This window comes from Diorhabda sublineata, chromosome 7 (genome assembly GCF_026230105.1).
Source record: "Diorhabda sublineata isolate icDioSubl1.1 chromosome 7, icDioSubl1.1, whole genome shotgun sequence".
Classification (NCBI taxonomy): Eukaryota; Metazoa; Arthropoda; class Insecta; order Coleoptera; family Chrysomelidae; genus Diorhabda; species Diorhabda sublineata.
The window spans coordinates 26,632,396-26,645,744 of record NC_079480.1 but is presented as its reverse complement, the minus strand read 5'-3'; the positions used below and the strand labels follow the sequence as shown (position 1 = coordinate 26,645,744).

The 13,349-nt window shown below is 33.6% G+C and overlaps 2 protein-coding genes across 3 annotated transcripts in view; both read left to right on the top strand.

The window, feature by feature from the left end:
* The first annotated feature begins 333 nt into the window (after window positions 1-333).
* On the top strand, window positions 334-1,194 carry LOC130447113 (general transcription factor II-I repeat domain-containing protein 2-like). Its single transcript, XM_056783770.1, has one exon. It carries the CDS (start codon window positions 334-336, stop codon window positions 1,192-1,194), a length of 861 nt encoding a protein of 286 aa, XP_056639748.1.
* An 8,749-nt stretch (window positions 1,195-9,943) lies between these two features.
* Window positions 9,944-13,349, top strand: part of LOC130446747 (neuroendocrine protein 7B2) — a 32,060-nt gene continuing 28,654 nt past the window's right edge. For both annotated transcript variants that reach the window (XM_056783165.1, XM_056783164.1), the window contains exon 1: window positions 9,944-10,020. The gene's annotated coding sequence lies outside the window, so the exon portion shown is untranslated. The remainder of the gene's footprint in view (window positions 10,021-13,349) is intronic.

Below are 13,349 nucleotides of genomic sequence, written 5' to 3'. Positions count from 1 at the left end.
GTGATATTGGTGAACAAGAAAAAGTCATTATTATTTGGTGTTTTGTTTGACGTGCTTTATAAGAAATCCATCTAGAACAGACGGCGCTAATAGCATGTACAGAATAATCTCGTTGGTTTGAGAAAGTTCTGGTGTCTTCTACTCACTTCTAAGTGGCAATAATGGGAATATATAAGAAGGTTAATGGCGCAACCACAAATCAGTTCCTATGACACTGTTGTGAAATAAAATAGTGCGTACCTCCTTAAAACGTGTTTGCGCGTGTTTAAGTTTAAGACATCTTTGTAACAGTATTTTGATTTGAATTGTTGCTTTTGTGTGCGATTTAGTAGTATGGAAAAGAAGCGAAAAATTGATAGTGAATGCAGAAAATTCAAAGATCAGTGGAACATTCAGTATTTCGTAATTGAGTCCAGTAACAAGGCGCTATGTTTGATTTGCAATGAAAGCATATCTGTTCTCAAAGAATATAACATTAAACCTCATTATGAAACAAAACATTTTCAAAATTACTCAAAATGTACAGGAAGTATGCGGACAGAAAAATTCGAAGCTATGAAGCGCGGATTGAAATCGCAGCAATCTTCATTTACAAAACTCAAAACTGAACAAGAGGCTGCAACTCGTGCCAGCTTTCGTGTGGCTCTTGAAATTGCAAAACGTGGAAAACCATTCACCGATGGAGAAATGATCAAAGAATGCATAATTGCAGTAGCCGAAGAAATGTGCCTGGAAAAGGTAAATTTATTGAAAACTGTCCGTATGTCAGCAAAAACTGTGGCTCGACGGGTAGAAAACATCGCTGAAAATATATCCTCTCAACTGTTCGACAAAAATGGACATGTTGAGTGGTTTTCTTTGGCCTTGGATGAGTCAACGGATGTGTCAGATAAAAGTTATGAAGTGCATAAAGAACTTCTTGATATGTATAGTATTCATGGCACAACTACTGGTACAGATATTTTTAAAGGAGTTGAAATGGCTATTAACCAAAAGAACCTTCGATGGAAAAACTGTATTACAACTGATGGAGGCAAAAACATGAGTGGCAAAGATAAAGGAGTGGTCGCTCTTGTGTCTGTAAAAAATGACGGTGGTTCAACACAATTTGATAATTTGATTAATTTGCTCGTGGGGTTTTCTGTTTTCTGTTTTTGGTACTACTCATTTGAGAGAAGACTTTCTCCAAAATGAAGTACACAAAAAATGTTCTAAAAGATCTAAATTAACTGATGAGCATCTTAAATTTCTTTTAATAATTGGTACAAGTAAAATTAGTCCACAACTACAAACTATTGTCATTGGAAAACCTTAATTACATAAATCTCATTAGTATTTCATATTTCATTATGCTTGTTATAAGTTATGTTTTTATTTAAAATATATAAAATGTTAGCTGGATTCATTTCAATAATTTGTTAGTTATTATATACTGAAGTTAAATTTTCTGCATATTATACATGTTCTCTAAAAGGAGTTTTCAAGTATGCTAGCTCTCCGCGGGACGGACAAAATCTGTCCACGGGCCGGATGTGGCCCTAGGGCCGTAGTTTGGAGATCCCTGATCTAGAATATAGCTTTTATCACACCTAAATGCTCATGCAAAATGAATTTTATTGTCCCAAGAGACGCTTCTATCTGCCTGTAAGTGACATGCCGATCTTTAATCATGTTGCGCGTAGCATCGATATTTGTCGGAATAACAACCGATTTTGATCGACTTTCTCGATATTTATCACTGATACACGATCATGAAGAAATTCTGAAAATCAATTGTAAACAGTCTTCTCTGATAATGGTTCATTATAAAAAGTTCCACGAAGCAATTCTATGCATTTTTGTTTAGTAAGGTCTTTTTTAACGGGTTGCACAAACCAGATGTTTTAAACGTTCATTATCAACAACTTACCAGTCAAGTTCTAAATTGTCAATGAAACCTGAAGCAGGTCGATTTTCATTCTTAAATTGACAATTTACAGTATGAAAATATTATCCCCCTCTAGCACCCCCTCTGAATTATAAGCAACGCCACGAAAGGGATTTTAGTTCTCTGTTCATTAAATAAACTGAGAAAATCTTAAATGTAGATAATAATGATGCATAATATTTATAATGTATTTTTTAATGTACTTTACAATTAAATGTTGAAAATGACCACCATTCAACATAACCGAGGCGATTTAGGAATTATCGTACAACATTGTGTATGACATCAGGGGTTATTTTGTTAATTTCTTCCGTTATCCTAGCTTTTAAATCAGCAATATTGTTTGGTTTATCGAAATATACTTTAGATTTTAAATAACCCCATAGGAAGTAATCGAGAAGAGTCAAATCGGGGGATTTAGCCGGCCGTTCAATATCTTACGTCTTCCAATTCACCTATGGAGAAAAACCTCGTTTAAATAATTTCTAACTGTACGTGCGAAATGTAGGTATTAAGAATTTAATCAAAAAATGTAGATAAACCTCATTATTAACTGTACCCTCAAATGTTCACTTTTTTAGGATATTGAGTGTAAACCTCGCACATCCAGTGAAGACTTTCTCTGCTCCAATATCTATAGTTCTGTTTGTTAACAGATCCATCTAAATGAAACGTCGCTTCATCAGAAAAAACTATTTTTTTAATGAACAGCAAATCTGCGTTCATTCTGTCCATCATCAATTCACAGAATTCTTACCCTTCTATTAGGATCTTCTTCATTCAACTCCTGAACCTGAACCTGACCTTTGTAAGGATCGTATCTGTCTGAAAATAGATAATTTAGTTATATCATTGTCGAGTTGTCTTAAACGGTTTTTCCTCAATCTCTAGAAGTAGTTAACTATTTTTCATCAGTAAATCGATTATTTTTACCTGGTTTTCAATATTTTTTACATGTCCAGTTTTACGAAACTTTTTTTCAATTTTATTAATTGTAGACTGCAAAATTTGTTGACCAGGGTATTTATTATTAAAAAATTTCACAAACCTCCTTTTGAGTTCTTGTTTTATCACTACAATTAAACATAATTAACATGTTTCTGCTTTGAGTCTTTCAATAACTTTAAATACCTAAATGACAGCAGTCTACAAGATTCATATCAGTTGTTGTCTTGTACATATTAAACATTAATTTTCTCAGTTATAATTGCACCAAACTTGAAAAAACTTTATATTGCTGAACTAAAATCCCTTTCCAACGAGGTTCCACACGGCTCCCTTTCTAAAAAATTAAATGGTAGAAGGAGAAAGAAGAGGGAGTGTGTGGGGCCCGAGCAGGCGTTGTATGCAAACATTGCAAACAGTAACTAGCACGTGCGTACCTAATTAAATAGCAACTAATCTATTTTATATTTGATTAATATTGAATTATATATTTGAATTTTATTCTAAGATCCACGGTAAATTAATGCAATAAATTAAAAAATGAAATTGAAAGAGTGCTAGGCCCTAGCCTAACCAAAGTTGCATCGGCCCAACCCTTGCGGGGGCCATGTTATTAAGCCATTACAATGTTTTAATCTAAATCAAAAGATGTTGTTGTCAAAACAGAGGAGTAATCGAAGCGTATTTTTATTGCTCCCTCAAGCAACATTTTATTTGTTAAGCAAAAGTTGAATAGAAACTTCATTTAGATGCCTTCAATACTTAAATTTTAACTAAGTAAGAATGTTAGTTTTTATTATTTTACAACGCGTCCCTACGTTACGGTGCCGACAATATTAATTTTCTGTTTCGTTCGAGACACTTTATCTATACTGCGCATGCTTGAGTAATTTTAAATTAATATTGTCTGTATAAATGAAATAATGAAGTGAACTTGTACAACCTACGGATTATTTTCGGATATTCAACAACAAACAATCTAGTGTACCAGACAACTGGTAAAGTTTAATTAACAGAGAAGTAGACGCTTAAAAGTAAAAATTTAATCAAGATTATATTTCCGAGTTACTTGAAGAGAAGCATAAATATTTCTTAGATAAACAACTAGGGTTTCGCTTTAACGAAGAGAAAAATTTGCTCAACATAACGAAAGATAAATGTTTTAACGGAAACTCTAGAAAACAAAGAATGAATCTATTAATTAAAGTCTTTATCAGTAACAATCAGCTAAAGCATAAACTACCCGAACTCCAAGAAATTGGCATCAAGCATTAGGTAAACAATAGACGTTGCCGTATTATCCTTAATGTTCAGAATATTCACAATTTATCTATATAAATTTCTTTTATTGTGAAAGCTGAAGAGATATAGAAATGAGATGAGGTTATTTATTCAAATATATAATAACTTTATAATCATTTTTATTGAGTGTAAAATAAAGCATTTGGATTTTTTCAAATCCAGTAGCGTCTTGTGGCGAAAAATTATTTGCTCTGCAATGATACCTTGTTGAAGTTCTGTGACATTTCTATAGATTTCATCGATTTCCGTGAGAAAAGATGGACATTCGGGATAAATCGGATCGGCAGACAAGAAAAATGCTACACTATGTTCATACTTTAACATGGATGAATGTTAGGAAGAAAATAGAAACTTTGATTTTGTTACAATCAGTGGCGTAACTAGGCGTGGGTGAAGTGGGCCCTCGACCACGGTCTCGCACTTAGAGGAGCCTCGCGAGGCCTTTTTAAATGCCATGCCATCAAACTTAGGTAAACAATTCATCGAAGTTGCGGGATGGTTCTTTATGTTCAAAAGCTGAAAAAATATAAAAATGAGATGAGGTTATTTATTCAAATATATAATAACTTTATAATCATTTTTCTTTGAGTATATAATAAAGCATTTGGGTTTATTCATATCCAGCAGCGGCTCGAGATAAAAAATTAGTTGTTGTGCAATGTTATCTTGTCGAATTTCTGTTGTCTGTGAAATTTCTATTGATTTCATCGATTTTCGTGAGAAATTATGAATTTGTAATATACTACTCTTTGTTCATATTTTAGCTCAGAAAATTATTTAACTTGTAGTGTGTGGGTAAAAAAGAGAATCCTTGATTTTGTTACACTGAGCTAGCCCTCGCTCACGGTCTCCTACTTAAAGGGACCTCGTCATAGACTGGCAACACTGCTTTTCAAAACGTTTCTTTACACGCATACCTACATACAAGATATGTAAGATCGGGCATAAAATTCATATAATCTTAAAATCGTTTGACAATTTTCACAATTTTTGTAACTGGATCCAGAAATTTCGGGAAACGGGCTTTAATGAATGTACTGCAAAAGCCTACGAATTCATAGAAAATAGGAGTTGTGTGATTCCAATGACTTTAAAAAAGATAAAGGTTTCATAAAAAAAGAAAATGTTTAATTATGAAACTGTATGATGAAATATGAAACTATTGATTCCGCTAAAAGTAGATTCAGAACTGATTTTTTTTTGTTATAATTATTGACGCCGTTATACAAGACATCAATACAAGATTTACTCCACTCACTGAATATTACAACAATTTTGGATTCTTGTACGACATAAATAATTTAAAATCTTTACCAAATATGGAGATTTTTAATTGTGATTATTAAGTACTAGTACTTCAAAATGGAGAAAACTTTACGAACTTTACGAAGATTACATTATTATTAGAATTATTATTGTGCTGAGATCAGTTTCCGAAGAACTAAGCTTATCCACCTCAACAGTTTATTATATCCCTTAACAGCCGAGCTCACTGCAGGGACTTTTTCAAAAGATTAAAAATTCTGACTTTTCCTTCCTTATTCATACTTGAATCCGTTTGCCCGATTCGTAAGCACACTTCTCCAATTTCAGAAAGATCGTTGCACGGCTATCCACTTAGAAACACGAAGCACGACCTCTACCTACCTACTCCACATTCAGAATTAGTCAAGGGCTCAATATGTTACAATGCAAAAAATGCACAATCAATTGCCAATTGAAATCAAATCGATATCATCCTTTCCCGGATTTCGCAATAATTTGAGGTCATTTTTACCGGAAAGTGCCTTCTTCTATGTAAAAGACTCCTATTCTAATAATATTTATTTCCGGGCATGCTTTATACTAGTTTAATTTTGTTATGGATTTATAATTATTACCTATTACTATTACCTATAATTTTATTACACATTGTGGTTTTCTTCTGTATATTGAAATTGTTTTTCAGTTGTTACAAGCTTTTGTATACAAATTGTAAGTTGAAATTGATTAAAAATTACTTAAGAAACAAAATGAAATAGGACTGACTATTTGGTTTAGCAATAATCTCAGTCGAAGCAGATTAAATAACAAATCCTTATTACAGGAATTCAGTAAAAATAAGAACATTTTTTTTTGTAAAAAAGTAAATCACTCAAGTTATAAAATAAAACTATTTTTCCATCACTTATTTATATTAGATCAGCGAGCAAAAAATAAGTTTAAAGTTAAGTTATGGATCAAGACTGATTTTAACTTCAAACTCAGAAACATTCGTTGGCTAAGGTACTCGAAACATTCGGTGGTTACATTTAAAAATAGTGATAGACTGATAAAGAGGAATTTAAAGGAGTAATGTTTTAAGAAAAATCGAAATGAAAGTAACATGTAAAATTTTATATAAAGCTCAGAGTCCCATAAGCACACAATAAGAAAATTTACAAGAAATTGGAGATTTACTTTACAGAGAGGTCCAGGATTATTACACCGAAATTTATTAACAGACAAAAGTATTCAAAAAGACACAGATCCGGATGTGGACAGATATCTTGCACCACAAAAATAATTTGAATTTTGAATTGTTTTTTATTATCATACCTCATATATTTTTATTGTTTAAACTGGTTGTTTTAAAGTAAGGACACATAATAGTTTCAACATGTATTTTTTTAAAATATGACTGTTACTGCTTTTTTACTACCGAAATAAAATAAATAAAAGTCACATTAAAACACATATACCCTTTCTGTCGCTTCTCTCTTACATACATTGTTGGATAAAAAAGAAACAAGTCATGTTGGATGTTGAGGTTGGAAGCAATATGTCCTGACGTAGTCACGAGGTAGCTTCACAAAAACTTGGATCCCTCTTTAAGACCAAAAAGCAACAGCTTCTAATCCTCTCAAAGGCCTAGATTCATCCATCTTTGGAATATTGCTCACACATTTGGAACCCGGCTTCCAAGCATACTCTGCTCCACTCCATTCAGAAAAAAGCAGTTCGATTAGGTGATTTAGAGTTAACCAGAAACTTGGACAACTACTACTAGATAGATACTACCAAGGTAGATGCTCTTCTGAGTATAATCCCACCTAGAGCAGTTTATGCAAGTCGTACTCGACGGCCCCACGTGGCTTACGAACACCGAGTTCGCCTGCAGATGCCCAGAACTTCAATTTATCAGGACTCATATTTTTTTGGGGAAGTGCAAGCCTGTCGAATCAGCTTCCAAGGTACGTCTTTCTCGAACTCTACAGCCTCCAGAAATTCAATATCAATATCCGCAGGTATCTTCACGCGGCAGACACCACTCGAACTACTCAAGTACCCTCTTGTGCTTGCCTTTTAAATTAAAAAAAATTTTATTATGGTAAATACTAATTTTCAATTATTAATGTGTTCTCAAACTTTCTAGCCCCAATCTCCACAAATATATAAAATCGACTTTTAAGCGGCGGCCACAGAATTACTTATCTGATATTTCAGATGTATTAAAGAATAATTCCATGAATAGTAATTCTGTTCATACTAAAACCAGAATTATTCAGTTTGATAATGTATGTATGGATTTGGGGTCTCGTATACACTGTGACCCAAAGAATCTATTGTGTCCGCCTTTCTTACTGCGTTACTGGAGGATCCACTATTTACAGCTGATCGATTAATCCCACTCCTTTCTTTCTAGTTTAGTCTAGTCTAGATGTGGAATGGCTTCAATTGCCAGAGAACTTCGTCTTCTATTTCATATGTTCCCAGGTGTAGTGCTCTGGAGTTCCTTAGTGCTTCACATTTCGAGAGAATGTGGATAGAGGTTTCGTTTTCTGTACAACAAAACCTGCACGCCGCATTGTCTGCAGGGCCTAGAGTCTTCAGGTTGAACTCCTGCTAGCATTCGTAGATTGTTCATAAGTTGATACATTCTGCAGATCTACTCTGGTTATAGATCCCAGAAGAGTCTTTGCCTGTCTTAGGCCTTATAGGTTGTCCCAATAATTGCTCCTATCTACCTTCTTCTCCAGTGCTGTTTCCATTACTCTGTAGCTGATACCACACAAGAGTCCAGGTCCCATGAAGGGCTGGTCTGCCCCCGGTTTAACGAGCTTGTCAGCTGTAGGGTAATTTTATTTTTTTTGTCCATCTCGTTTAATGTTTCTAGGCAATCCCAAACGAGTTTGGATTTTATGATATTGGAACTTATAGCTCTAATGGCTGCTTGGATATTGGTATGATCTCCTGTTTGAGACAGTTTCTCTTTGGATTGAACCGAAAACATCTTTCAATTGCATAAATTTCTGCTTAAAAAATGCTTGGTGCGCTGCCCAGACTTACACAGTGTTTGGTTCTGGCCCCGTACACTCCTATTCCAGTTCCATCTACTGTTTTTGATCCATTTAATGGCATTTCTGTTCATTTCTTGTATGATGGTTTGGTCCCACTTATTGAGGTGTGGTTTTTTTTAAAGCTAAACTTTTTCGATATGAAGTCCTGAGAGATGTCCCAGGGTTGATTCTGTTTGATAATACATGTCGTCAATAAATTTTCTAACAATTTAAAAAGCGAATTTAACTTATTTAACTGACTTATTGAAAGAAAATGTCTGAAATGTTACTTTTAAGTATATTGTGTTGTTTTTAATATGTTTCCCGTTTATATGTGTATATATGCTATCATATTTGATCTTTCTATTATCGCACAATACTCAGGCATCCCATAGATGTCTCTGAATTGTAAACATGCAGTATTCAAATATTTTCCACATGGTTTTTCGGAAATGGAACGATTTCATTCTTGCCGCTTGGCTTGAATTGGTCGCTTTTTATTAAATCGATACTACCGAAGCTGCACGACGTTATGCATCGAGATGATCAGGATTGTATTGGCTCATTTGTAAATTAGAATATTGAAATTACAAAATTTCGTACGTTCGGTCTGGTGTAAGATCTAAAGAAATTAATAAATCTAGTATATTAATAATAATAGTGAAATATTTCGATAAGGTATTATGTGCTTTATGACTTATATCATATTTATTATAGATCTTTCAATATCAATTACAGAAGACAGTTATGCGAGGAACAATCAATATTTCATAAATACGCATGGTGGTTCAAACAAAATTGTCGACAAGGGCTTTTATATAAGTTTTTATAATATGCTACTGATATTCGAAAAACTATAACTAAGTTGGAATTTTTGGAACCATTCGTGATATTCATACTGAACACACTACTTATACTACCACTACATCAACAGTCTCTGAAGACGATAACTTGGTTATCGAAACGAACACTAGGCAGTGTAATTTTGAGTGTTGATATAGTGGTAATGTAAACAGTGTATTCGTCTCTAGGATCTTGAACAGCATTGATAAAAATGTCCCAACAAACTCAAGAAATGTTAGTAATAATGTGAGAATATTCAGAAATATTTGGAAATTATGTAAGAGTTCTAAAAGTTGAATAAGAAATAGGAACAAATGGTACAACCTCACAAACATATGATAAAGTGAAAAAAGTCCATTGACTTCGAGATCTTATTGAAGAGCTTAAAAGATTCGAAAATAGACCAACGCCAAAGGAAGTTTTACAGAACAGCTTGCTAAGGACAATAAATATATTCATTCAAATTTTGTATTGTTTTTGATGTTGTTATTAAAATAATCACATAATTTTTATCGCGTAATCACCCAACAATAATCCCGTAATTAGAATTATTATGATATCACTTTATTTAAAAAATACGAAGCATACGATACACAGGGATAAAATACGGAGCTGGCAACGCAACGCCGAATGCGCATTTCCCATTGATTCCAGGGAGCTACAATAAGAAATTATCCGTGTCTGCATTAGTGCTCGACCCTTGGGGTAAGTACTCACTTTCCATTTTGGAATATAATATTAAGACTGAATTATTCTATGTTAAAGCATTTTTGTAGTTTGTGAGCATTGATTAGAATTCTCTAGTATTTATAATTTTGAAAAGTAGATACTAAAATCTGTTATGATATAGTTTGCACATGTTTCGGTATTTAGAATTTTACTCTTAGAATTAGACTCTTAACAGGTGGTTCTAAAGATATTTAATTTAAAAATTTCACTAATCTGAGTCTATGTATTGTAAATATTAGTTTTTCACGTGATATTTTTTGATGTGTAGTAATAATTTTAAGCATACTGACCGTATTTTATCACTCAAAATATGCAATCGTAAAACTTACACGCGGTTATCACCTTGAAGATAGATTCACAATACATGGTTTTCCAAAATTCCGTTTTTCCAAATCCTAGAATTTAGGCTTAAAATGAAAACTTTAGCTTTGATGAGTTAGTTTATCAGAATAAGTAATTATAATTATATATAGGTGATCCCGTCTCTAGGATAGATAGAAAGCTGAGAAATATTTGGGGTTTAACACCAATAATGCACACTACTGGTGTCAAAAGAGTATCACATCAATAACACCCATTTAGAGTTAATGTTTGGGCAGCAACTTTAGGTAACAAATTAATAGTTTATCACATTATACTTGGATATTGGATAAATGGTGATATGTACCTGGATTTTTCAAGCAATCACCTGAAGGTGTCGTAATTGGTTGTGTAACCAAATTCCGAAATGATGGATTGGTAGAGGTGCAGAAGCTCTGATTCATTGGCCTCCTCGGTCATGCGATTTTGATCCCTTGGATCACACAGTTTAGTCATACCTTAAATTAAAAGTTTATTTTACAGAGATAAATTCACCTCAAAAATTGAAAGATAGAATTCGATGTCACTTCAATGACCTCTTAGGTGACTCCCAACCGTTTAGAAAAATAAAGGATTCTTTAGAAAAAAAGACTTTTGTATCCATGAAAACGGAGGAAATTTTGAACATCTACTCTAAATGAATTCTATTTTAAGTAATTAGACTTTTTCAAATTTTCATCTTGTGATTTAATACATTTATCATTACTTCATACCAGCATCGGTTATTACCACATAATTTTAAAATCAAAATATTCCGAAAACGGTACACAGTATCGAGTTTTATCAAGAATACCGTTTTGGTGTAAAATTGAAATTTTGTTTATTCTAATATTGAAGAAGTTGGATACTACTTGGTACGAACCGTGTAACTAGCGCCCTCTATGAGAGTCAGGTATAAAAACAAATTCATTGGATTTATCTGCTTCTAAAACAAATTCGTATAAAATTTCAATACAATGTTGCAAAATCGTAAAAAATGTGTATACGAATGGTGTTACGAAAATTTTTTACTGAGCAAACCCCAATATTTTTTTGAAAATACTATACTATAATGATATTATTGATCCTAATATTCAATAGATGATACCTCCCTTATTTATAATTATTTGTAATGTTCATACTGGACACACAAATACCAAATTACCGTCTGCAGAATCTGAAGAAAAATTTTTCACCTCAAAGCAACGTTACTCCTGGGAAAAAGTCCAATAAGTTAACCTATTTCCGTGGAAACACTTCATACCCTTTTCTTCATTTCTTACCTATAGTTTTTTTTATGATCCTCAATGTAAAATCCTAAAATCCAGCATCTTTGAAACTTTTAATGGTGAACATTAACAGACCATGACCAGAAAAACTAAGGCTGCTGATGGCGACGACTCACTCGATCCTCCTGTAACGGGCTGAAATCTGCTCAGATTCTTGAGGATTAATGAATATTGTCAAACGATGACGGTGGTACAAAGACAAGATGTGCCGAGAATCTCCAGCTCCTACCGGACTGTCTCTGTACAAGCTGTAAGAGGATATACAGAAGCGGTAACCCCCAAATGTTCTAGAACAATATAGACGTAGCAGCCAACAGTGGACAAAAAAAAAATAGGTGAATGGGCGAAACGATAGATAAAGACGATACCTTCTACGGAATCTTCACAAAATAAAAAGAGTGCAGACACCTGAGTGTACGTACTGTGGTGTCAACACGAGCCAGATGATGCCGAACATTTTTAATCACTGGATTTGAGAGGGGTACTATAGAAGACTATTGATAGCCTAACCTATAATATCGTGAAGGTGATGCTGCACAAGATGATTGCTACTCACGTAGAGACAAAAGTATGTAGACGGCTGCCTGCTATGATAATTAAAGAAAAATCACCCAACAAGAAGTAATATCACTATAGTTCCAGGCTAGACGGAGATGATAGAAGATGGCTGTTTAGTTGGTACGCTACGGGAGTCTCACATATCGATCAGCTCTTTTGGTGAAATCCGTTGTATTCCGCATCTTCTTAAAAATACTTTGTATAATACAATTATTCTTGTTAATTACTTCCACGATTTTTCTACCTTATTCTAACTTGTTATTCATGTTGTCGTCGATATATCCCACGGCAACCACGCTTTATTTTCACCCGCTTAGTTTTTGACCACAGTTTGTTGCCGATTATTGACCAAAAGTAAATACTATAATCTTCAAGTTTAAAAACTGTACCTATTTGTTTGCCCATAGCTGCCAACTTTTTACCAGTAATTGAAAAGATAAGAGTTTGATGTGGCAGAAGGTACTCACAGTCGCAAATTTCGTGAAATCCATCCGACACAGTAAACGGTATAGATGTCTTTGTTTTGGTGACATGTATATTGACTAGGGTTCTGTTGTAATCATCTATACCCGAATCTTTAATATTCATAAAAAGTAATTCGTGATTGAATTGCGCAAAACAGTAACGAAATATTTCAAAATCTCGTTTTTAATAACTAACTTTGTTCAGGAGTAATCTGGAGCTTCTTTCTGAAATTTAATCAGCTCCTCTGGTGCAAAAGTCTTGCTTTTCCTTTGGCCGAAGGTCTTCTAACTGGAATTTTAGCTTGTAGCTTCATATGATTTTCCAATATTTTAAGCATCCGTAGGAAACAAATATTGAGGACGGCTTGTACTTCTTGTTCAATTTAAAAAAAAACACGAGTAATATAGAAGTGTTTTTATACGTTGATTGCCAATCCATAACTTTTCACTTTGTAGATAGCAGCTTTTTATGGTTAATTCCAATATTATGTCAGATGTACTGCTAAGCATAACGAGAATCTGACCTCAACTGTCATAGTTGAACGCTTGCTACAAGAAAAAACTGGTTTTACTTTAGAACGATTATAGAATAGATGATCTACGGAGATGTTTTTATCATTGCCCAGTGTAGTGGCAGCTTCTAAAAGACCTCCTC